At 41.5% G+C, this 25,907-nt stretch overlaps 2 protein-coding genes across 2 annotated transcripts in view; one reads left to right on the forward strand and one right to left on the reverse strand.

Moving 5' to 3' along the window:
• Positions 1-527: 527 nt before the first annotated feature.
• PAX9 (paired box 9) lies at positions 528-15,171 on the forward strand. Its single transcript, XM_068990977.1, has 7 exons — positions 528-618; positions 1,209-1,338; positions 1,426-1,602; positions 1,951-2,192; positions 2,329-2,955; positions 5,884-6,026; positions 14,917-15,171. The coding sequence occupies exons 1-7, from the start codon at positions 528-530 to the stop codon at positions 15,169-15,171; spliced, it is 1,665 nt and encodes a 554-aa protein (XP_068847078.1).
• A 3,959-nt stretch (positions 15,172-19,130) lies between these two features.
• SLC25A21 (solute carrier family 25 member 21) overlaps positions 19,131-25,907 on the reverse strand; it is a 216,548-nt gene continuing 209,771 nt past the window's right edge. The window contains exons 9-11 of the mRNA XM_068990978.1: positions 23,395-23,576; positions 22,444-22,496; positions 19,131-19,430 (exon numbers count right to left, since the gene is read on the reverse strand). Of these exons, the coding sequence (XP_068847079.1) occupies positions 19,369-19,430; positions 22,444-22,496; positions 23,395-23,576 (297 nt within the window). The 3' untranslated portion in view covers positions 19,131-19,368. The remainder of the gene's footprint in view (positions 19,431-22,443; positions 22,497-23,394; positions 23,577-25,907) is intronic.

The following is a 25,907-nucleotide window of genomic DNA, read 5'->3' on the forward strand; positions in this document are numbered from 1 at the left end:
GCTCATTTCAAAAAGCACAGCTGATGATGAGTTTTCCTGGGCTCTTGTCACTGGCCTAGACTGGGGCCCAGTCAGCTTCCCTATGTGTAAACCAGAGCCCATTCCTCAGGACTGAAACTTTTGCACACCAGAGGAGGTAACCTTATGGCTGTCAAGAGGCAGTGTCAATAGCCTCGACCCTGCAGCAGTGCAAACTCCCAGGTTCATTAAAAATGTTTCCCGCCTTGCTTTTAATTTTGATTCGCATTCTCCATAAACCCATACTCAAAATGTGAATAACTTTGACTGCTAAAAAGACTACTGTACACTTTACATTAGACTTAGCATGAATTAGGAAGGTAGGCTTAACTGCAGGGCCTCTGGCAGCTAGTGAGATGAGGGAATCACATACATGCATGTGCAGGTTCGGTGTTCACGTTCTTCGGAACGAGTCTGTTTCATATTTAAACACAAGCCCTTTGCAGTGGTTCATTGGTGGGGGAAAACCGGCGAATGTCATTGGCACCAAGGGCCAGCGAACCAGCAACATGGCTGAGCTCTCCAGCGCACTGGGTTCCGCAGAGAGTGCCCCGTGCCTGTCAGTGGTTAAAGTTGGCTATGCGCTCGCTGTAGTCGCGTGTAATTACGTTCCTGCTTGGAGCCTAGGCTAATGTTTGACCCCGCGTTCCTGGATGAACTCTCTAGAGACTGTTGTGGGGAGTTAGTCACCAGGCGAGGAGAGCGGTGTCTACCTGGAGGTAACAGTGGCCTCCTCCTCTGGCTCCTGCTCGTGTTTAGTCGCTCAGTTTCGTGTCCGACTCATTGCGACCCTTTGGCTAGGTCTCCCCTACGCTCCTTGTCTCTCCGACGGCCTACATTCTCACACCTGCGCTCTGGTCTCCCGGCGTAGGATGTAGTACTGTAAGATCCGCTGGTAACAGCCATCCTCTCTTGACAACCTCTTGAAGCTTGCATGACAGGCTATTCTAAGAACCCTCACCATGGCCACCATCAAAGACGGTGGCGCTCACCTCCCACCTAGAGTTTTAACTTAAATTCTGAGATGTCTGTCTTCCCCACAAAGAACTTTTCTCGGCCCCTTCTCCCTTCGAGTCTCTCGTATTCAGATCAAAAGCTTTCGATTGCTTATTCAGCATTTTTAAGAGCCCGATTTTGCTGTTTGCGCTGCCCCTGGGAAGGTGTCAAACACCTCTTTTCATTGTATTTAGTCACCCAGGTGCAGAGCGAGATTGAAAGAGACAGCGGAAGAACTTTCCCGGACTGTGCTGTCGCTCAACGGGCCAAACCAATCATCACGCAGGTTGCCTCCGGGCCCTCCTCTTTGGGGGCGTGCCCCTAGTGAGTGATAGACGGAGCCGCCCGGCCCCGCTCAGCCCAGCCCACGTTGCTGCTTAGATTGAAATGCAGAACTCAAGCCTCTTTCAGCGGGGCACAGACTTCCTTTTACTCCTTCCTTTTGCACTCTCGCCGCCTCCTCCCGGGGAGACGCGGAGGCACCGGCGGCCCGGGGCAGCAGCACGACGGGCCACTAAGGCCACACGAAGAGTTTCTTTCTGGGAGTGCGGAACTGGGGCCCGGTTGGTGTACTGCTCGGAGCAATGGGTGAGTGGCGGCGGGGTACGCTGTCAGAGCCGGGAAGGGAGGGAGGGAGCGAGCGGGCGAGGGAGGGAGGGAGGGCGCGCACCACTGAGCGCTCACACTCTCCTTATTGACTTTGCTCGTGTTCCTACAAGTTGTAGGAACACGCTAAGGGTCAGCGGCTCGCAGCAGCTCAGTCTGAACACTGGCTACTGGGTTGCTGCTGTTGATGCCATTTTCTGATTTCAAGACTAGGGAGCGGTGGCATCAGCAAGCCCCGCGCCCCGGTGGCGGACCAAATTTTGTTTCGCGTACACAGGGTAAAAAAGCCAACCAGAAAAAAAAAAAAAAAGACTATGTCTAATTGCGCAGGTCCCTAGGCGGGGCGCTGGGGATCAAGGGGGAGCGGCCCAAGGACATTAGCGCCGAGTGGGCGAGAAGTAGCCGCTTTGCAGCGTCAAGACCGACTTCCTCGCCTGCTTCGGAGGCTTCTGAACACTCGGAGAGGCCCCGCGTCTCACCACTTTATTTGCTTGTATCGGCCGCAGGCACTGCCGTAATGAGGGAGGAGGGTCTGACTCAACCGCGGTTCCTCAAGGCTCGGGGACCGTATGGTTTGGTGAAAGCCCGGGTCCTTAGTCCCAGGCGGGTGCCTCCGTCTTGCCCCCTGACGCGCGCGGAGGCCGAGTGGCAAGCGGTTGTCCCAAACTGTGGGTGCGCGTCCCCGCGCGCCGTGTGTTCGTTTTGCAGAGCCAGCCTTTGGGGAGGTAAACCAGTTGGGAGGAGTATTCGTGAACGGGAGGCCGCTGCCCAACGCCATCCGGCTTCGCATAGTGGAGCTGGCCCAACTGGGCATCCGACCGTGTGACATCAGCCGCCAGCTACGGGTCTCGCACGGCTGCGTCAGCAAGATCCTGGCTCGCTACAATGAGACAGGCTCGATCTTGCCAGGAGCCATTGGGGGCAGCAAGCCTCGGGTCACCACCCCCACCGTGGTGAAGCACATCCGGACCTACAAGCAGAGAGACCCCGGCATCTTCGCCTGGGAGATAAGGGACCGCCTACTGGCGGACGGCGTGTGTGACAAGTACAACGTGCCCTCGGTGAGCTCCATCAGCCGCATCCTGCGCAACAAGATCGGCAACTTGGCCCAACAGGGCCATTACGACTCCTACAAGCAGCACCAACCGGCGCCGCAGCCGGCGCTACCCTATAACCACATCTACTCGTACCCCAGCCCCATCACGGCGGCCGCCGCTAAGGTGCCCACGCCGCCGGGGGTGCCAGCCATCCCCGGCTCAGTGGCCATGCCGCGCACCTGGCCCTCCTCGCACTCCGTCACCGACATCCTGGGCATTCGCTCCATCACCGACCAAGGTAAGGGCCCGGGGCCCGGATATGGGATTGTGCAGAGCTTCGCTCCGCACCCTCTCAGGGGTTACCGCATCTGCGCCTCCAGGGGCCTGCGTCTGTCCCACCACCTGAGACGTTTCCCTTTGGAAACGTCAGGAGTCCTCCCAGGGGGTGTCCTGATCTCATTAACGTGAAATTCATGCCCTTCGTTTCCTTGCCACACACAGTCTACTGCCTCATCTCAAACTACCAGACCCATAACATCCCCCATCCCCAACACATGGTTCGCATTTTCCACCCTCCCCCGCCTCTCGCGCCGCGGCAGCCTCGGACCAGCTCGCTCACTTGGAGAGCGCGGCCGGGGCCGGACTTGGGGCGCAGCCTGAGAGGCCCGAGCGGGCGTGGAGCTGCCGGCTGCAGACACGGCTTCGGGCGGCTTGTTTGGGGAGTCGGGGACTCTGTAGAAATTGCAGTATTCTTCTTGCATTCTGGCAATCAGACCAAATTTGCTCAGGCAGGAAGTTCAAATGTCACCTAATTGGTTTCATTCTTATGCTTCACTTCATTTTCCTCGGAAACGGAGGTCCCGAAGTTACTATTAGTAACTTGCATGTTAGACCATTGCTCATTCTGGGACTAATTTTCTGCTTTATTTCTCTCTTTCTCCCGCTCTCCTCCTCCCCGCCACCGGACACTTTTTACCTTAACAGATTTTAGCACATATATATCCTAGGAAGTGGCGCCAACCACCGCTATAATGAAGGGAAAATGCACGGCGATTCCACGCTGTCCTCTCTTCTGTTCTTTGCCGTTTTCCCCGCGCCTGCCGCTTCTCTTTAGGGTCCGCCAGTCCCAGGGAATGCTAGTGGACATCCCGTCCCTGCACGTTTTCAGTGGTGCCACCCCACTGTTCCTTTCCTTTCTCACTCTTGACCTTGCGTGTTGTGTCTTATTCTGCTGCTAAGGATGATTCCCCGCGCCCTTATGCTCAGTCGGGCTTCCGCAGGAGACCCGAGTTTGTTTTCTTTTACTGCGTTGTTAAAACAGAATAAAACAAAACACAAAACAGTGTTAACTTCTTTCTCAGTAGGGAGAAAACAAAGTCAAAAATGCCCTAGACGCAGAATTTAAATAATGCAGAGATAAAGAGCCTATCTTCTTAATTTCTCAACCAAAACTTTAAAAAGAGCGGGGGGTGGGAAATTAAATAGGAAAAGGGGAAATAGTTCATTTAATTATTTCCTGCCTTTCTCAGTTGCCACCACATTGGCACAATTATCTTTTTAAACAATTAACCATAGCCCTGATTTCTCATCTTCTTGTTTTCTGTGACTTTACAGGATCCTTCTAAGGGCCCAGTTTTGTCTTATTTGGAGCTGGCTGGAGCTTTAGTTGGAGAGAGTTTGCCCTTGATTTATAGGATAAACTGACCTCACTGACATTTAAAGGAAGCCCCTGTTCATGGGAAAGTGTGAGATCAGCAGAAATGGGGGCGCGAAGGGGGATCTCAATTTCTTAAGATAACTTCAGACTTGTGCCCACCGATTGCCTTTTGTCTGGGAAGGCAAGGAAAGACTGGCAGTTCTGGGCCAAAATACTATTTCCTGGTGCAAATTGGAACACAATCTTAATTCTTTGGCGAGGGGGAGGCATAGTGAAAAAAGACTGACAGAGTTGAAAAGAAAACCTTTCTTCCCTAGGGAACCTACAATCAGACCAGATGTCAGTTGGAAAAGTATTAGATTATGGAGAGAAGCAACTCTTCATTCTACATATTGTTGATTCTGGATGCCAGCTTTAAACAACCTGTTTTCTGACAAATCTGTGAATATAAAATGATTATTTCTACAAATGATCTTTCCTCAAAATGATTGCCCTGCTTTGAAGCTCAGTATCAGATGGAAGTGTTTAAGATCGTAGGAGTAGCTTTGTCAAACTTCTGTCCTCCACCCATGGCTCCCAAAGACAAACTGCTCCTAGTTTTCAAATATCTTCTCTTTAAAATTGTACTTGCTCACTTAAAGGTGCTGATGATTTAACATGCACACCTCTTGGTATTGTGGTGATCGGTTTACATCATATAATTTTCTTTGCGGCTCTATAACGAGCATAAAGCATAGTTGACAGCTTTACCTCTTTTCCAAAACACTTAATTCCTCTTTAATTTTCCTAACCTTTTGTTTCATTGAAAAAGTAAACCTATGACCTTACCTCTGACACTGGTGGCACTTACAGTGGTAATTGTACTGTTTGTTTATTGAGTCATATGCACATAACCTCAGTATTTAATGTGTAGAGATAGAGCACGAAGGGTAGTCACACACAAGGTAGGCACACACCTATGCACTCATGCTTTGCATGTATATTGTGGGCATCCTTTAGTCATTTGTTTGCAGAAGACTTTACAGGTCTTTTGTTTCATCTGTTGACTTAAGTACTAGATCCGCACACCACAGTGAACACTTTCTGGACGTTTCTGAGCGCCAGAACAGGCATAGTTAGGCCAGCACGACCCTTTCTCCCGCACCAGTGTCAGGTTTTTGTCAACCCCAGTCGACCCTGGGTTAGTACTGGGGAGAACGGGGCGTCCAGTTTCACGAGTTCTTTCCCCGATTTAAGAAAATTCGGGGGAAACTTCAGATTCCTTCAACTCGTTTCCCCAGGGGAGCGAGGATGGGAGGAGGTAATCAAAGGCCGGTTAAAAGAGAAAAAAAAAAATGTCTTCCCGCGGGCGTGGGGCAGAGAGCGGGGAGAGGCCTACTCCGAGGCGTCACCTGGGCCGGGCCCTGGGCTGCCGGCCGGAGAGGCGGGCCCCGCACCCCTTGGAGGCGGAGGGCAGGGGGCCGACCGAGGTCGCGGCCCCGGCGCTCGCGGGTCGCGGGTTCCGAGCAGGTCTCAGGAGGGGGCGCGCGGTCGGCCCTCCAGCCTGACGGCCTCTCCTCCTCCCCCCAGGAGTGAGCGACAGCTCCCCCTACCACAGCCCCAAGGTCGAGGAGTGGAGCAGCCTGGGCCGCAGCAACTTCCCCGCCGCCGCCCCGCACGCGGTCAACGGGCTGGAGAAGGGGGCCTTGGAGCAGGAAGCCAAGTACGCGCAGGTGAGGAGGCGGGGGCCCCGCCGGGTGGGCCGCGGGGGTTTGGGCGACGGAGGCCCGGGCTCCTCTCGAAGCCTCGACCGAGGGGAAGCCCTGGCCGCCTCCCCGTGACGGCCACGAGCCCCGGGCGAGGGCGGCGGGGGCGGGACGACGCCCAGACGCGCGAGGGCGGGGTGAGGCCTCGACCCCTCGGCCGGGGCCCCGGAGCGGCGGCCCTGGAAGCGCCTCGGGGCCTGTTGGCCAAACGGCTTGCGCCCCGAGCCCTCTCCGCGGCTCGAGTCGGGGCCACATTCACCCGGGACGGGACGGCGTCTCCGAGGGGCCAGGCGAGCGGCCGTGGGTTCCCAGCTGCGCGCGGCGAGCGGCCTGCACGCCCGAGGGCGCGGCGCCGCGGCTCCTCCCGCACGGACGGTCCGCGGCTCCGCGGGCACAGGCGCGCGTGGCGGGCCCCGCGACGGCGAGTAGAGGGCAGCCAGAGAAACTTCAGACAGTTCCCGCGCCCCGATTAAAGGTCACGTCGTCATCTCCCCAGGGAGGTTAGTGAGAAAACCTCAAATTATACGGACTGGCTGTCGACCGTTTAATTTTTCTTTCCCTCTGTCCCTCCCTCGACTCTCCAAAAGAAAACTTAAAACACCCCGTGTTGTTGTTGTTTTTTCTTTTCCTTGAGAAAAGCTAAACAACCATAACAACAAAAGCCCCAGAGTTTTGAGTCTAAATTCATCACCACGGTGGAGTCAGGAGTTCAAAGCTCTCAAAAAACAACAAAGCCGGACCTTCTCTCTGAACAGACCTATGTAGGTTTGCAAATTTATTCATGCCAAACTCCTATTCCAGAGTCTCAAAATACCCAGTTTTCGTTTTATTATTTTGAAATCTTAAAACTTTCAATGTTTTCATCTAATCAGTTTTTTCCACTCAATGGAACTTGTAACTCTTATTCACTTGGGAAAAAAAAAATCCTAGTCTTTATTTTCTCTAACAAACACCATTTCCACTTTCTCTTCCCTCCTTTATTTTGTTAAAACAGAATGCCGTAGATATTAGTAGCTCTCCCATGACAAATATCACAGAAAATAGCAAGGAAGGAGGGTCCCTTTCCTGACTATTTGTAAAGCATGCGAACAAGAAATGATAAGAAAGTTTGTCATTACCACCTTCTGCAAAACAGCAGGTAGTACAGAAGAGGCTTTATGTTCAATGGCACCACTGCCACCTAAGCAAGTTATTTAACCTTTTAGAGTCTCTGTTTTTTTAATCTATAAAACAGGGAAATAATAGGCCCAACCTCAAGCAGTGTGAAATTTCAATGTGATAATACAACCAGGGGGCACATAAGTATTCATTAAATATTGCCTATGGATAGAATAGGCATTAAATATTCATTAAATATTTAAGTATTCATTAAATATTGCCTATGGATAGAAATGGTGCTTAGAGATTGATTTAAAAACAAGCAGTTTTTTATTTTGTCACAATATACTTTGATCAGGGAGTTCATAGAAAGTGTCAAGGTATTTTGTTACAAACAATAGCATGTCTATAAAGCACCCAGCATATAGAGTAGTAAGCATTTAATAGGTGCTCAGTAATGTTTATTAGGTCATCATTTCCTGAAATAACATTGTGAAGTATAGAGCTGAAAAAAAAAACTCCCACATAGAGTTGATGAACCTAGTTTATAAATAAAGCAGTGTCATAATCCAAGAATCTTTAGGGTTACTTTTATTTTTACTCCCTTGAATTATAGACCTAGTGTTTAATCTTGTTTAGAAATGGTTAATACACACACTTCAAAATGAAACCAGTCAATTTAAAATAAAAATAGAACAGTGTTAAGTAATCTACTTTGTATTTTCTGAACATTAAAAATCCATTACATTTTATGCAGTGACTATCAAATCACTAAATGATCAGGTTTATAAGAATGAGTAATTTAAACAAGTGGCCAATAAGCATTGTTCTAAATGCTTGAGAAAAAATAAAAATTTTTTTGAACAAAAAGACATTTGTATCAAACTTTCATTTGGAAAGTTCTTAATGGCAATCTGCTAACCTTCTGCATTGCCATGTTTTAAGATACTATAAATGATGTAAAATTTCAAAACTTGAAAAATTTCCATGCATAATTAAGTCAGTTCAGTTCAGTTCAGTCAGCAGCTACTCTATTATAGCTGTCAAAATAGTGCTTAATGCTGAAGGTGTGCTAAGTAGACACATATACTTAGAATGTATCATTTTGTGAGCAGTTTTGGAGTTTAGACATTAACTTCCTTGAGGGTAAAGTTATACATTAAAATTTGCTCATCAACAAACTTGGAAATGTAAGGTGTGTGTGTATGTATTCCATATATATATATGCATTTCTCCTACAAATATTTGAAGGGTAATTTTATTAAGGTTATTTTTCAAAATGTTATCAGCATATGTATCTTTCTACAATCCTAGCGTAAACTTGGGTAACACTTTTCTCTGTGTTATGAACAAAAATTGAAAGTCTTTGACAAAAAAAAAAATTCTCAAGATTTTTGCCCATAATACTTTTATGGTATTTATGGTTGTTATTAAATAGCACACTATTATATGATCTCAGTTTCATTTTAGTTAATAAAGGAGGAAATTGAGAGTTCAGGATCATAGGACTTAGAGCATAATCCTTTGTCAGAATATACCTGTAAAATTACCAACAATTGATCATAGATTCTATTGATTACTGTAATCTAGAGTTTCTGTTTTCAGCTTAAACTGCAAAGAAAGTTGCCCAATTGCTAGTAATTAGAACCTTATGCACACATCTATCTTGTTTTTAAAACATTAGAATATTCAAACTTGTTGTACACATTACTGTTATACTGCAATTGATATTTTATAGTGCCATTCAGAAATCCTTATTGTCTATCTTTGAGGATAGAAGAAAAAGGATATTTATTTTTACTTTTTTCACCTACATTTAATGTTGGGCTTGAACTCTTTAATCTCATTTAACTCTCAATGACAATAATGTTTCTCTGGATCCTAATGGCTGGTTCTTTTCTGTTGGAAATATAAAACTCTCTTGAATGCAACTGCATGGCAAAAAAAAAACCTCAACAACAAACAAAACATATAGAGAAACATGAGGTTGGACTATATCTACCCTTTTATATAGTACTTAGTGAATTACTGCCTCATTCTTTTTAAAGAGTTCATAAGCAGTTGTATAGGTGTTGAAATTTTCTTTGTATTGTTAGGCATACTTTCTCAAGGGGAAAAAAAAAAGAATATCTGGTACTCTGATTCAAGTAATCTGAATGGTGGATTTATAAGCTTTGAGTATCTTTATTTTGGAGTAGTGAAATCAACTCAGACAGTAAGTTTAATATAAAATTAGCTACAAATTGAGATATCAGGAATGGAGAATAGTCTATAAATACTTGAACTTAAGAAAAAGTTCAGAGTTAAATGAGATGTGAAAAGAGTTTAATTTGGAGACATAAATTAATCTGAAATTCTTATGAAACATTCATTTGTACATTATATTTAAAATATAGTATTGCCTGAGTATAATTTTCTAGTGCATTATTTGACAGACTGTCCTTGTAGACATACTGTTCTTAAATATAATGAAGTTGCCCTGGATTTTTCTTCATATTAAATAAAGTTATTTTATACTAAATAATTTATAATTTTATAGAGAATCAATTTCAGGCAAATGTTAATAGTCTTTGAAATTCATATTATCTACTATGAAAAATATTCTTTGATCTGGCTAGCTTTTAACTATGTTTTAAAATTAGTAATTATGTATTGGTAAAACATGTCATATGAAATACCAAAAAAAGCTATTTGAATTTTTTTCAAGGCTACATCAATTTTAATAACATTTTGGAAACATAAAATTTAGAAAAAGATTTAAAATAGCAGCTTTCCATTACCTAGAGACAATTAGATCTGCAGTGTGATAACTAAATATAATTAAGATCCTTTTGGATGGATGTTGAAATCATATTTACAACTGTCATTTCATTTCGTCAGATTTATTTTACTAGGTTATTGCATAATGAATTAAGGGTAGAATAGCAGCCAGAAAAATGACTTCATACACACACAAAAAGAGAATCTTGTTATTTTCAGGTCTGAAGCTTTTTCTTGATTATGATACCTAAGTGGAAATTCTAGGTGAAGCACAGCTGTTTGTGGCTGAACATACTTTATTATAAAGCCAGGGTCAACTCATTTTATCATAAGAGAAGGACCAGGTAGGGCTGATGAGTGGATGAAAGATTGTGGATTAAAGACTTGGCACTACTATTTGCATTTTCTTCAAGAAAGAAAATGTTGAGTAGACAACTCCCAGAATTTGAGGAATTGTCTATAACCTCTAGTTGCCAGACGGTTGTCATACCAGTTTTTTTCCTGGTCCTGAGTGTTTGGAAACTAATGCATTTCCCCTTTCTCTGGGGGCAGTGGTGGGGGGAGGGGAATAAATGCAATGACCATAAATTAAATAATGAAATAGCTAGGTTACAACTTTTATGTACCTTTTCAACAGCTTTACTCATTTTGCTTATTCTGTGATAAAGGGTGCCTAGTTTTTTTGTTTATTTTTCCTTGTTTTTAAAAGCAAGAGCATCACATTGTTTGCTTTCAAAAGGCTGCACTAACTTAAGTATACAAGTGATGATGAAACACCTATAATGTGTCCCATTTTGTAGGGATGTGAGATGATTAAAGGCAAGACCCTGTCCTCAGACTGTTTATAGTCTAACTCTTTGCCAATACAGCTTCTCAACATAGTCATTTGAAAATATTTTTTAAAACTGGCAAATCTGTGTAACATTTTAGAACACAATGAAAAGTCATACTTTCATTCACTCTTGTGATAACCGTAACTAGAATACATTGCATATTAACATATTTTTTTTCCTGGACTCTTCTGTTTAATGTCAGTGGGATAAAATCTGTCTTTTTCTGGAAACATTCAACAAAACAAGGAACTTACTTTTTCCACGGTATACAATTTGGTCTATTTTACTTTGTATTAGTAAATCTCATTCTCAAAATTAGGTTGAAGATAGTTTGCCTTAGGGAGGACCCTTGTACAGTTCTTTAGAGGAAAGGATTCTCGTGGCTTCCCTGGAAGATCCACATGATCCACATGAAAAGGGGGTTGATGGATTGAGGTCTTATTTATGGAATCTTTAGGTAAAGTCATTTTCAGAAATGAGATTTCCATTACTTGCCCATTGCTGGGGTTTCATTTGGAAAATTTGTTTACTCTTCCCTGGGGATTCCATATGTTGGTCGATTTATAAATCATATTTACAATCCAATTAAATAGAGTAATTTAGCATGTTTGCTCCCATGATATTTATGGTGTACATTTGGTAGTCTCTACTCAGCCTAACTAGCTTTTCAGATTAATTACATGCCCTTCACTGAAAACATTAAACAGATTTGGGAAGTTTAAGTCATGTACTCTTTTACTGGAAAGAATAAACAAACATCAATGCTACCTGTAGTTGTTTTCCTTTATGGTGGAAAATTTTACTCTTTCAATTATTGCTTCATAAATAACAATTACTTTACCTGGTAGAGATTTATATCTTTTACTAATGTCATGTTTCAAAATAAATAGTGAGAAAATTGATGTGTTTATTGGGTCACTGGAATGAATGGTGACGGTGGCAGGTACATTTTATTTAAAGCATATTTGTTCTCTCATCTTGATTATGCCGTTTAAAAAGTTTTTTTAATATGAACTTTAAAAGTAAAAAGGGAAATTAAGACAAAACTTTTCCACCCCAAATCTAGGTCATAATTTAACCTGAGTGAAAGCTAAGAGCTATTTCTATACTGTTTAAAGATTTCTGTTTTTTTTTTTTAAAGCAAAATCTTGAGCATTCCCTTGCCTCCTTCTAACGATGAGGAGGTCAGACTTCTCTGAGGTTCCCTTCCCAACCTTCCTTTCTGCAGTATAGCGGGGCCTGCATCACTAAAATGACTCTAAAAATATTGCAGATTTTAGAGAACTTTGAAATATTTAACAAAAAATTTGGTACCTTAATAGAAAATGGACAAATCTGGAAATAATTATTTGTGGTTTTTGTTTTTTTTTTTACAGTTGATGAACAAATGTAGTTATGGAATAAATAAGGCACCTGATGGTAACGTGAGCTTAAATCCAGTGTTTTGACTTCCCACAAATCCTAGGAGCATTATGTAAAATGAGAGTCCACTCCAGCCTGGCTTCTTAGGAGAACATCTCTGGGTAAAAAGAAGTGGACCCACGTCAGGGATTGTAGACATGACATTCGAGGAGCTGAAGTGCCCCCAATAAAGGGGTAACATCAGTGAGCAGTGGTTCTGGCAGCAAGGATGTATGGAAGGGAGAGGGAAAAGGGGAACATGATAAAGCAAGTATTTCACAGAGATCTATAAAGTTGAATGATAGAAAAAAATATATAAAGAGAAAAGAACGAATAGGAAAAATTTAGCTGTGATGAAAAACAGAATTCACCAATACATTTTTTTCTGCTGTGTTGCTAAATAATATGTTGTTTCTGTATAATACTACATATCTAACCCATGTATTGGTCAAATGTTGAGCAAAAGTATTGATTAGTTTTAAAGTAATTTTAACCTTAACACTTTAGTCTTAACATTCTTATTTTATGATTCTTGGTGTATAAAATATTAATTAATGCTAGAATAGAAGAGACCAGATACAGATGCAGACACCTTTCCATAATTGAGCTGGAGCAATTCCTTTCCAAACTAATTTCTTTTAGGTTATTGGGAAGATTCTAGATAATGATGATCAGAAATATAATCTCTGCAATGCTAAATTTCTTCTGCAGGTTGCCAGTTCTTGATCTTCATACTCATTTGCTGAGAGAGCCTTAAAGTGTTTGTCCTTTAAGCCATTTTCTAATGAGCCATTCTCAGAAAGCAGGAAAAAGAGGTGTTTTTTTAGGAGTTAAGAAACAGAATTAGGGCCTAAGACTGAGTGTCAGGTTCTAGAAGAGGAAAGAATCTTTTACCAGAAAAGATGCTCTGGTTTGAAATGAAATCGTATCTCTTAATTGTCCCGGATAAACAGTATGATTTGCTACAGAGAATCCTGTATCAGAAGGGGTGATGACTTCTTTTAACACATGGCCATGGATTTGCTGATTGATTGACCTAGGGTAAATGGCTAAACTCCTTAATCTATATTCTCTTGTATAAAAAGAGGATAAGATTTCATTTATATTCAACAATGATGTGCAGTGGCTTCTTTCTTAAAAATCAGAACGTCATCCTTTGTATCACATTTTAATTGCAATTAAACATAGAGTTTTACTCATTATAAATTATCTTGTAATTATTATAAACTCAGGTTAAAATGAGCTACAGTTTATCAGTTCTAATTATTTGATAAAATACTTTGGGTATTTCTTAGTGCCTGAGACATAAGACAGATTCAGGAAACCTCAGTTTCCTTTCTTCCCCATTTTTCAAAGAACAAGCACTCTGACAAAAAAAAAAAGAACACGAGGTGTGTGTTCTTATAGAACCAACTACATAAAGTTAACCCCTCTACTTTTATTCTTATTTTGACAGAAATTCACAAGCAGTGTTAAATCACATCCATGTATATATTTTACTCCATGCATTACTCTACATTGAGAAAATAATTTTTGAGACCCCCCCACTGTTGCATTCTCATAGACATGGAAGTAAAAATAATAACCAAATGAATTACAGTGGAAAACAATTTCTGTGTTGCTATTGAATTGGAAATAGTATCCAACATATGTCTGCTTTTCTTACCTCTAAGGATTGATTGATTTTTATGAATTATATTTCTATTATTTACATTATATTTTCATTAGGAAATATGGCGATATGTTTATTTATTCAGATCACCACCAGGAAATAGCATTTTCCTTATTTCTAAACAATGTAGAAATTGAAGGGGGAAAATTAAGTTACTTGAAGAAGGGTGCTGAGTATTCATGCCAGAATCAGGATTAGAAATCAGGGTGTTTTTGGTGTTGTTAATAGTAACGATACCAACAATAATTTATCGCATGCCAAGGTTTCGAGGCAGACTTGCCTGCCAGAGTTGCTGTGTTTTGTTTGCAAACTAAGATTTTACATTTAAATTCATTTCAAGAGATTTATCCACGTGGCTTCTAAAACTTCAGATCACAGAGCCGTAAAACTTTTGCAAGCAAATTTTCCAATTTCAAAACCATGCATATGTAATCCTTTCATATTCTGACAGTTTCCTTTCTAATAAAATAACTCTGGAAAAAATACCTCCCTCATCTTCATTAAAAAACCCTTATAGACAGACTGCCTGATCTTTGCATGTCCTTTGTCCAATAGGCATTTTCAACGTGATGTTTTAAAATATGGCCGTGTTTTATTCAACAAAGGTCATGCTCATTTTGAGTTTCTAAAATGACAGCCCGCACTCTGCCCTTCTTTACTGGAAATGAAAGTACACCAACCAGGCCCTTCACAAAGATCTCAACAAAAGAGCCAAACAAAACTGGAGTGTGGGGGAAAGCTGACAAAGGCAGACAGGGAGCTGAACGGATTCTAAGAGTACTTAATCACAATTGATTCTTTCCTCACCTTGTGTTTCCTTCCTATAATTCCAAGTAGCAAAAGCAAATACTGTGGATTTTCTGGTTTTAGCCTCCTCAAAATCTTTGTGGAAAAAATACATTTAAGTAGCAAGACTGAATGCATTTAGAATATAAACAGAGTCAAATCTTAGAAAAAAGAAATTAGAAGGTAGAGTCAGAATATTGTCAGTTACTACTCAGAACTTACATTCTGCGTTTTTCTAAGAACTGGGGAAAAGTCAGCCACTCTAATGTGATTATTTTCACCTCTTGTCTTTTCCGACTCCTTTTAGGCACCAAATGGTCTCCCAGCTGTAAGCAGTTTTGTGTCAGCAGCCAGCATGGCTCCTTATCCTACCCCGGCCCAAGTGTCGCCCTACATGACCTACAGCGCTGCTCCTTCTGGTTATGTTGCTGGACATGGGTGGCAACATGCCAGTGGCACCCCACTTTCCCCCCACAACTGTGACATTCCTGCGTCGCTGGCATTCAAGGGAATGCAGGCAGCTCGAGAAGGTAGCCACTCTGTCACAGCTTCCGCGCTCTGATGGGAGATTCTGTCTGCAGCAGATTCACCGTCTGCAGCAGCTTCCCCCAGGAGTCTCCCTCTCGGCACACCCTCCCCGCCTTCCCTGGTCTCGGATCCCACCCCTCTGCCCTCCAACCCTTTCGCCGGAAAGCTGGCTTTATGGACTCACCTCCTTTGTGCTGATGACACTTAAATATTTCTCGCCATAACTTCTCTCTCACAGAAAGCCTGACATGACTTTAGGATTTAAAAAACAGAAGCGATGTTCAGGATTGATGAGACGTTCGTGTTGCCCACGCACTGTTCTTAACGTAGAAACCTGCACCCCTCAAAGGGCTTAAGGAACTTTTCAAACTAGTCTTTGGTAAAACCACATGTGTATATTTATTCTAAATCAACCTGAACTTCTGAGACGTGCAATTGTTGAGATTCTGCAAAATCAATAAAAGAAAATACATATAGAAAAAGTTATGCTACACCCTCTAATCAAATAAGGTAATAAGCCTTAATTCATCATTAGGAAACCAATCAATAATTGACTTGAGTGATCCTTTATTTTTAACAGATGACCTATTTTGTTGGAAAATATATGTATAACTTAAGCAATATCTGAATTTAGCTCCTCCTGGTGTTTTGACTTGGTTCCAAATACAATAATGTTTATATTTTCTATTAGTTTGTAAATACGGACTCTGGATGGTGCATTTGTGTTTTCATTCCATGGGATAACCCCCTCCCCATTACCACCCCCCCCCCCCCCCCACACACACCGCCTCTCTCTTTTTTTCCCTTTCTTTTTGCAAAGGTGACTTTCCGGCAACGTCTTTGTCTCTGTTTGGTGGTGGGCTGGTCAGGCTCCTGGGCCTGGACTCGCCCCAGATTTTGTGTGTGCAGTGAAGGCTTCGACATCTCATGAAGGACATTTTCTTTCTACAACAGAGGACTCAAAAACACAGATAAAACAAGCCAGTCTCCCATTCTGTATCCCAGTCAAACAATACACATGCCAAGCATATAAAGACAAGAGGGTGGAAATATCTGAACGAGGCTCTAAAGAAGGTCACTTAGAAACTTAAGTTTAATGTGAAATGCTTTGCAAAGACACTTAAAATGAACTTTATGTTAAAGAAAACCACTGTGAAACTAAATTGTACTGTTATTGTTGGCTTACCTGTGTGTTCAGCAATCGCAGCCCAAAATTACATTGTAATTTAAAGAAAATGGAAAAACTCCTCTCTAATGAATGTAAAAACGGCTTGCTGTGAAGTTTACATTGTTGTACAGAAGCATGTGTCTCGTGTAGGTAAACTGGTGATGGTATTAGAAATACAGATGCTATTTAATTTTTAAAAATTCCCTTTATTCATTTCCGGAGCTACAGGACATGGTTTAACTGATGGATCTTTTGAAACCAATTTGCTTTTCACTTTAATGTTAATAATAGAACTGAGGGGGTATATGTTTGTGTGTGTGTAAAAGAGAGCATGTGATTATGTTTCATATTTTAAAACAACTGATTTTCTTGGGAAAAAATCTACAGTTTTAATCTCTTCTGTTTTGAACGTTCTTCCTGCTTGGCAATATAGGCTTGAAAATACGTTTTTAAAACGTTGGTACAATTCATCTATTGGAAAATTAATATATTGTGGGGCTCTTTTTTTGGTGTTGATTCTGTGCAATAACTAGCAGGGCCCATCACTAGATATGGATGGTAGGTGGTTTTGCTTTCTTCCTGTCTGGGCTGTGCGCAGCCCACGGGGCAACCCACTTCTGTCACATTGGGTTCATGGCCTCATTTAAAACTCAGATGGCTAGATTAGCCAGGTTTTCAAATCACTATGATATAAACAGTAAGCAGATTTCTGACACACGAGTTATGTTCGAGGAATTGCTTTTTTCAAGCAGCAGATATCTTGTAGAGAGCTTTGAACTACATTTATTTCTAAAGCAACCGAAATTCAGTGCTACAAACAGAGGATTATAACTTCAGGAGAAGAATAAGCAGAAGGAGCAGATGAACTCTCAGGGCCATAGTCTTCCTTTGATCTTGTAAAACTCCTATTGACATCTGGAGTTCCCAGTCTGGTGAGAAAATAGAACTATAAACCAAATGGAACAAAATACCAGTCCAATATTTGGTGGAAACTTTAAAACCACACGGTACAAGGACTCTCCTGCCATGCAGAAAAACTGACACAAGGTACGGAATTATTCCTTATCAGATGTTTTTAGGAGGCTATTAGGAGTCTTTAAACTATATCAATAATTTGTATGGAAATACAACTAAATGTTATTTTCCCCATCTAAATTAAGAAGTCTCTTGTTAATATGCTATTTATAATTTTTTCCTGATTTCTTGTATCTTTAAAAATCTAATATTAATACTGTAAAAGGTTTCCTTTTCTTTTTCCCCCCGGAGGCCTTTTCTTAGCAATGGTGAATTCACATGGAGTAAATTTTTAAAAGATAAGAGAAAGCCCAAATACAATTTGCTATTCAAAGCACACTATGATTTAAAACTACTTTTAAAAATGAGAGAAGGAAAGTGGGAGGGGAGATGAGGTTGTTTGATTTTTAAAAACATTATTATTATTGGTTAACATTGACTTTTTCCCTCTGTTTCTTAGGGGGTAAAAATGTTTTTAACCTGGCAAATGCACTCTTCAGATATCCGTTTCCATCCTATCCTCATGGAGAGGTTAAAGGTTCAATTTCATGGCCTCTGTGGAGGCAGTGCTCTCTCTCACAGGATGCAAGAGATAGAATCACCTGCAAGGATAGAATGCAGTTGGACAACAGACACACTCTTACTTCTCTTGTTTTGTCCTACTTTTAATGACCCTCTTATTAAGTATTGGGCTGAAATATAAATTAAAGAACACGTTGGAAAGGATGTACAAGTGAAGGCTGTGTATGTATATACAGTATGTCAAAAGCCTTTATTTTTATACTTCAAATGCTCTAAATTAATAAAAAGTAATAATTACCATGTTATCTTTCATTTTTTTTCAAAATGTTTTAGTGACACAGCTTCATGGTAGACAGATGTCCTGATTATAGTTAAGAACAGGTGTCATCCTAGAACAGGCAGATATTTTTGTTGACTCAAGCTACTGAAGGAGCATCACTTCAGGATGCAGATATAAAATTAAGCTTCATTACATCAACGTCAAGGAGATATTTTTTTTGAGTGCATGTTAGTACAGGCATCTTTGGAAATGCCAAGAATGTACTTCTCTTTTGAAACATTTTCTCCTTCATAATACATATTTTAACATTGCAGTTAGTAGACTTCACATCTGAAACCATCACTTAAAAATAGTAAACTAGAAATGTAGTTTATTCTAAACATATTTTGAAAAAAAATGGCATAGGTAAGAATTCTGAGAAAAGGTATCTGATGCAAATACAGCACAAACAGGCCTAAGGAGCAGTTCAGATTTGTGATTCAACATGAACATATTTCAGCATTAAAACTTGTTTTCAAAGGGAACTATGTGAAGAAAAGTAGTTTAATATAGTTTCATGTTTCATCTTTGTCACAAAAGACTTCAAATATCATAATTTTAAAATATGATCTGCTTTAACCAACAGTGCAAAATATAAAGTAGGTTTAGGAAAATACAGATAAGATGTATATTATTACTAGAGGAAACCAACAATTCACATTTTACATGAAATTTTAAAAAGGCCATTTTAGTACCCTTCAGAAACATTTTCCATGTATATGATTAAATACTATTTATGGAAGAATTTAATTCCTTATAAAAACTTTAAATTTTGGCATCTTTTTTCACTTATAAGCACTTCTTTACCTTTTGGGAAAAAATAATCATCAATACAATGAATTTTTATTGCAAAGCCATGTAAGAGGAACATAGGTCATAAAATTTGTATTGTTTTTATGGAATATATCTAATTTCCATGCTACTTTTCTATATTCAGTTTATATATTTCATTGCTTCACAGTATTAATTTTCTCCTCATAGTTTTAAGGATATGATTAAAACAACAGTTTCAAATTGTCTAGAGATAATTTTTGAAGTATCAAATAGATTTTGTTCTTGAGCACACTGTTTTACCCTTTACAATTGTATCTAAGTGTATAATTATAATTTATCATTGTATGGGCTTAACTGATAGATATTCTCGCCTCCTGATGGTGCTATGTAATGAAAATCCATTTTCACAAGGGGGGAAAATACACCGTAGGCAATCACCAGTTCTCCTGAAGCCATGAATAGGTGTATTCATAAACCAGCAGCATCACTGCACCACCTAGAAAAGAAAAGAGCAGTTTTTAACCCTGTGAAATTGTGTTGTCTTTCCCACTGGGTTTCTGAATCCCCTTGAGTCTTATGCAGCCTATCAGGCAGAAGCCATTCATAATCACCAGTTCTCAAGCTCCAATGCATAGACTTCAGAAAACTACTGTGGAAAATTCTCAGAGCAAAATCAAGACCATCTTGAGCCTCCAAATACATTTTTTCCCCATGAGTTTCTGTAACCTTCATCGTTTCTCATCAGATTCTTTTTCAGGCACTTTTAATTTTTAAAAGTAAATAAATACACATTTATTCATGTAAGGGCATGTGACTTTCCCGTGAACAGAAACCTTCGGATTTGTCATACGTAGGCAAAGGATTTATTTTTTCCAGTTTATAATGAGCATTGTTATAGCTGCATTCAACAAGGACATTTCTAAGATGGTGCTTGATAGATGAGCCTGGTTTTCTCTCACAGCTTTCAAATTGGATTGTAATGTGAAAAATAGCTTCTGAGTCCTTCTAAAATCTGTATTTCAAAATGTAGCCAGCTTTCAACCTCCTTTTGTTGCCATCATTCCTTTCATCTATGGATTGCACTTGAAAATCTGGTAGTTGCATTGAGTGTCATAAGACCCATCATTTATCTGGGAAGGGAAGAGTTATATAATTGGCTGCAAAAACGCTTGCTATATAATATGTCAACAGCAATACGATATAGGAAGACAGACACTGAGGCTGCTGGATACCTAGATGTTAGAAGCACGTGTATGTGAATGATTTTGTGTTCTCTCTGATGCGGTAAACAGCACACATCCTGTGCCCTTTAAGATGTTCTCTGTCCTTTCGTGTCTATGTGAACAGTATTACAAAATCAAAATGTGGACAAATATCCAGAGCACATCTTAGAGAAGACTTGGCTATGTGAACAGAAGACTGACTTCTGACAGAAAGAAATAGAACTTGATTTTCATCTTATTTTGTACACATTGCCATATGCTTTTTTTTTTTTTAATCTACAGGCTGCACATGTTTGTGTAACCTTATGCCAAAGATAATTATCTGCCTGTAATTTTCATTTTTAACCCATGAAGATACTCTATTAGCCCCATTTTGGCTGCTGTAGCCCTCCTGGAGCTCTGGCAAACAAAAAGGGGTGCACTACAGAGGGTTGTCATACGTGTGTAATTGCTGAATTTCCTCTTGTTAACTGTTTGCAGTGTAAGACAAGAACACACAGAATTGAGTAAGTTTTCAGCCTAGTGATATTTGGAGTCTGAACCACAGACTTTAAGATTCTCCTATCCTGGGAGATCCTGATCATTAGCCACAGAGAGCTGCTAAGACTTATAAAACTAAGTTGTTTAACCCTTTACAATTGTATATAAGTTGGGATGTTTCTCCAGAATGAAGGATGAGAATTCCAGGTTCATCCAGCTTTTCTTTTTTACTGTCTCTCTCCTCTCAAAAACAAGACAAAACAAAACTCTTTTATCTTTAAGTCTTACCTTCCTCTCTACAACTTTCTTTGCTTTGAGGTTGGTAGGACTTGCATGTTTGGGATGACAGTGGAGACCAGTTATTCACAATTTTGTTTAGCCTGGACAGTATGTTCACAACAACTCTTTTCATTGGATTTAACACCATAGCAACGCAGGACACCTCATGCAAAAACATTTAAAAAGCCAACCGAACATTTGTAAGCCTCTAACAAAACTTGGGGTCAGATTATTTAAGAGTTTTGGATTGAGGTTCCAGTCAATTACCATTTTAGCTAAACTCTCCCTGATCACTCTCCCTTTTCAGGCCCATGGCCTCCTGAGAATGCTGGAGGAGGGTCAGTCCTATGATTTTCTCTAATACTAGGTCTAACTAGCAGGTTTTTACTGTGTGGTGAAGGAAAAACACCACATTCTTGCAGAGAGAATTCCACAAAATCACCAATATTCTTTATGACTGAGTTCATTTTTATACATGGACCCATAAGACGTCTGAATCTCAAATGTGAAGCAAAAATCCATGCTTAAATGCCTAGGAAGTCTGGGATAGAGGGACTGGGAATTGTAGAAGTGTTTTCTAAATATATGACAGCATGAACTGCTCACCGGCTTCAATTTACAGACTGCTGTTCTCTCTCTCAGGTTGGCAGAAAGGCTGAGATTTCAACGTAAATATGCGCGTGTGTGAGTGTGGTAGGGGAGGGGCACATCGGGTGTTCAAAGGGAAGGGGGAAGGGAGGCGGGGAGGAGCAGGCAAAGGTCTGGGGGAAGATTACCAGGACGTCTCAGTAGGTGAGTGTGGCCTGGTGAAAAAAGCGGTGTGGTCTAGTGCATACTTCTGTACTTATTCACAAGGTTGCTTATAATCCAGGACTATTTGCCCAGGTGGTAGAGTCTGCAGCAGTTGCTTTCTTATCTATTTACACAGAGGCAGCTGACTCTCCCTGTGGGAATGGCAGCCGGCTTTTTGTGGGCTGGCATCCTGAGGTAAGGCCCCGAGCCAATCCCCTCCACCATCACGCCGACAGGAGCCAGGAAGGTGAGAGCCGGGCCGCAGCTTCCCCCGCTCCCCTCCCCAGAGGCGACTGCGAGGAGAGCGGCCCAGGCTGTTCAAGGAGTAGTCCTCCTGCTTTTCTCTCTGTCAAGCGAAGTTGAGGCAGGAGCAAGAATGAACTAGAACCAGGGAAAGGTTTATTGGGCTGGTCCCTTACTCAATGAAAATCCTCGCCTTTAGCCAGAAACCACTCAAACTCCAACTGACTGTGGATCCTTTCCTATTGACTTAAGCTGGGCTTTGGCTTCTATCAGCCTCCAGCAAGGCCATAAATAATACCTTATAACAAAAGTCCAACACATCTAATGGACTCCCTTAGTGTCTTACTGCTACACAACTTTTTATTCTTAAGATTTCCGTGTTTCACAGTGTGACAAACTTTTATTGTATTACAGATAGACACAAATAAGAAAATGAAAAGGGATACTAGAACAATAAAGAAGGAAGGATATAAGTAATGAAAACACCATTACCTGGTCCGAGCCTCATAATCTTGGGAAGCAGGCCTTTATACAAAGCTAAAATGCTAGAACCGGAAGAGAAAGAGCACAAACATTCTTATTCTGAACATGCAATGGATTTGCACCTCAACTTTATAGAGATGTTGACCCAGCATTTACCCAAACAAGTCATTTGAAAACAAATTTCAAATCTCCAAACAGGTAGTATCTGCCCAAGTATTCCCTGCAGCAAATTCCCTGAGAGGAAAGAGTTAATTCTTTATTACTCAAGGTATGCTGATCTCGTCCCATCAGAAATAGGATTTTCATCAGCAAGATAGTTTTTGTGTTCAAGACAGGCCTTACTTTTAAGACAGCTGTGTATATGGACAAAATGACTCTTGTAATTGAGTTTAAAAGACTTAGTCTTCACAGAAAGAAATATGATGCAGTTTAGATCAAAATTGTAAAACATTACTTGCCTACTTGAGAATGAGACCTGGTGCAGAGGGGCGGAGAGACAAAAACAAGACTTGAAAAAAAGACCAGCAGTAAAAGGCGCATACTTGAAAAGAAAACTACTTTCACAAAACTCTCATGTTTAACTCTCCCAGGAGAATATAATTAGGTGACATTTTGATTAGGTTTATAGTCAGAGGACACTCACTCTCCTGCCCATGTGGGAACAAGGCATATTATATGCAGTAGCGTATTATGCAAACTGTCAAGCGGAAAGTTCACCTTGGCATTCTAGGACAAACACACTGCATACTGAATGATCGTGGCTCATGTTTCTTGGTGTAAGAAGGTTTTTGCCAACATCTCATTACTGTGTTATCTCACAAAGTTCCTCATCTATTCCCTAAAGCTTCTCAGACACAGACCCAATGCAGGAGGGCTTAATGGCCCTCATCAAAATGGAAGTACAATACGGTTTTAGCAATGCTTTAGTTTTGCTCATTTATTAAAATAAGAATGTGTTACCCTTCTTCCTGATAGACCGTGGCCATTGTTTTAAAACAGGTTCTGTACTTGATCTCTCCAGGAACTGGCTGAGGCCCTTGAATCCTACTTTTGGCAACATCAAAAGGGATGTTAATGACTGAGGCTATTGTGCCTGAGAGAAGACCAATCCCAAATTTTCTCAAAAACTCCAAGGTTGGATCCTAAAAGAAAAGAAGAAGAAAATAACAGAAAGGGAAGCGGAAGCCCCTAAATCGGTTAAACACGATAAAGCAATATGTATTTAAGCAGAGCATTGCGCTGCCTGGCACCCTCCTGTTATTCCAGCGGAACACATTAGGATTTCCTAGGCTGGAACTTGTTTTCTTGACAATCCCATTGGCTATGTTTTTACACATGGTCTAAATTGCTGAAGTACACATTTCCTCACACAGGATTTATAAACACAGTTCATAAAGAAAGACTGGTATGGCATATGGGGATGATTTGTATAATTGGGCTTCACAATGTACTTAGTATTACTGTATCAAAACAGGAGAAATCCAAGCACACTATTAGCTAATTGGCCAGAATATTTTACAAATGACAGCAACTTCCACCATGAAGCCTACTAAAATGCTCATTTGTGTGTGGACCCCCAAATGTTAAATTAAATCAAGGCTACTCTCGGTCTGCTGCTATTCCCCTCCAGGTTTTTTGCATTTATTTTCACGTGTAGCTGATCCACTGTACTGAGAAGTGCTAGCTTCCTGTTATTAACAAACCAACTTGGGGAGGCTGCAAAACAGCCTGTGACATTCTGTGCATTAGAAATAGTAGTAAGTCACTGGACTAATTGGCTGAAGAATTTATAGCCCATTGTTCCTCAATCGTATTCTTCCTTCATGGCAAAGGAAGAAAAGGAGAGAGAGAGAGAGGGAGAAATATTTCTTCTTTCCATTTGAATTTAGGTCCTTCACTTTGGTCTGATTTGATTTTCCACCCCTGCCTGCTCTGCTTTCTGACATCAAAGTATTTAATTAGGTCTGATGTTGAAGTTGCTTTCCTTCAGCCTATTTTTGTGCCCAGCGAGCTCACATAATGAATTTGCCGGGAAGTTCTCATTTTGCTCTCAGCCTCAGTCTTTACCCTAAAGAAAGGTCATCTCACACACCGTAAGTTGCTGACAGAGACTTCCCCCATCCTCCCCCTGCCCTCTCTTTTGGTTAGTACTTCAGAAAGGTCTTCAGAGAGGAACAACACCGGGTCATGCCATGATGCTATTTTATCTAGCAGGAGAACTTAAGGGGGGAACCATTCTCTGCTTAATTTAAAAAAAAAAATCAGGTCTGAGAATTGCATGCTTCTAGCTTTGATGAAAGAAGAAAACTTCTGGAAACCCTGAAATTTTCAATGAAACCAAGAGCCAGATACCATCACAGAAACTCCTACGTGTTTAAATATAAAAAGCGAGGGGTTCGATAATAATTCTTGGATCTGGGCCATACAGGTGCCGAGTAGGTTTAAAGGGATTTAAAAACCAACAGGGTGTTTCAACAGGAAAAACAATGCCGTGATTGCAGTATGAGTGAGGTGTGTTTAAATAATTCCCCCTCCCCCATTTTCTTCTCTTTTACAAGGAGAGAAAAATGCCTTTATGTTACCCTCCTCCATGCTGGCACAGGAGCAAAACGAGCTCAGGAGGGCGGTGGATTCAGGGCCAGTTCTGGCGTCTGACCATGCACTGGCCACTGCATCCCATGGAGCCCAGTGGACATAGGGGACACGTTTAACACGTACCCTTGTTTTACCCTACCCTTGTACTGTATGGTTTCTCTGAAAAATAAAAACAACAATAATAAAAGTGCTATGACTATTGTATGAGCCTGGCAGAAAATGGATAGTGTTTTTATGTAGCCTGTTTTCTAAAGTCTCCTAACACCTGTAATGAGACCCTCATGGTGCCCCTGCGACGTGGCCAAGGACAAAGGTGAAAGTGATGACTTGTATGCACACAGACCTTTTGGGACATCAGGGGATCCTGTCAAGCACACAGCTCTGCCCCCCTCCTGATGTGTTTGCTGAGGATTGGAGTTGAGGAGGGAGGGGTGTCTGAGACACTCAGTGAGGGTCATTATGTTTGAGACAGTGTTGGGGACCAAATACTAAGGTCTTCAAGCCATCATAGTGTTCACTAGCACAAACTTACATTGAACCCATGGTTTCTACACATTTCCCAGCTCAGCAGTAAGGTCCCACTGCTACTGCCAAGTCTGCCAAGTCGCTTCAGTCGTGTCTGACTCTGTGTGACCCCAGAGACGGCAGCCCAACAGGCGCCGCCATCCCTGGGATTCTCCAGGCAAGAACACTGGAGTGGGTTGCCATTTCCTTCTCCAATGCATGAAAGTGAAAAGTGAAAGTGAAGTCACTCAGTCATGTCCGACTCCTAGGGACCCCATGGACTGCAGCCTACCAGGCTCCTCCATCCATGGGATTTCCCAGGCAAGAGTACTGGAGTGGGGTGCCATCGCCTTCTCTGGTAAGGTCCCACACTA

This window comes from Capricornis sumatraensis, chromosome 19, assembly GCF_032405125.1.
Source record: "Capricornis sumatraensis isolate serow.1 chromosome 19, serow.2, whole genome shotgun sequence".
Taxonomy (NCBI): domain Eukaryota; kingdom Metazoa; phylum Chordata; class Mammalia; order Artiodactyla; family Bovidae; genus Capricornis; species Capricornis sumatraensis.

Coding starts and splice junctions, on each gene's coding strand:
- PAX9 (XM_068990977.1), top strand. CDS start 528: ATGGCTGAGCTCTCCAGCGCACTGGGTTCCGCAGAGAGTGCCCCGTGC. Junction 1,603..1,950: donor TGTACTGCTCGGAGCAATGG/GTGAGTGGCGGC, acceptor CTAATTGCGCAG/GTCCCTAGGCGGGGCGCTGG. Junction 6,027..14,916: donor AGGAAGCCAAGTACGCGCAG/GTGAGGAGGCGG, acceptor GACTCCTTTTAG/GCACCAAATGGTCTCCCAGC.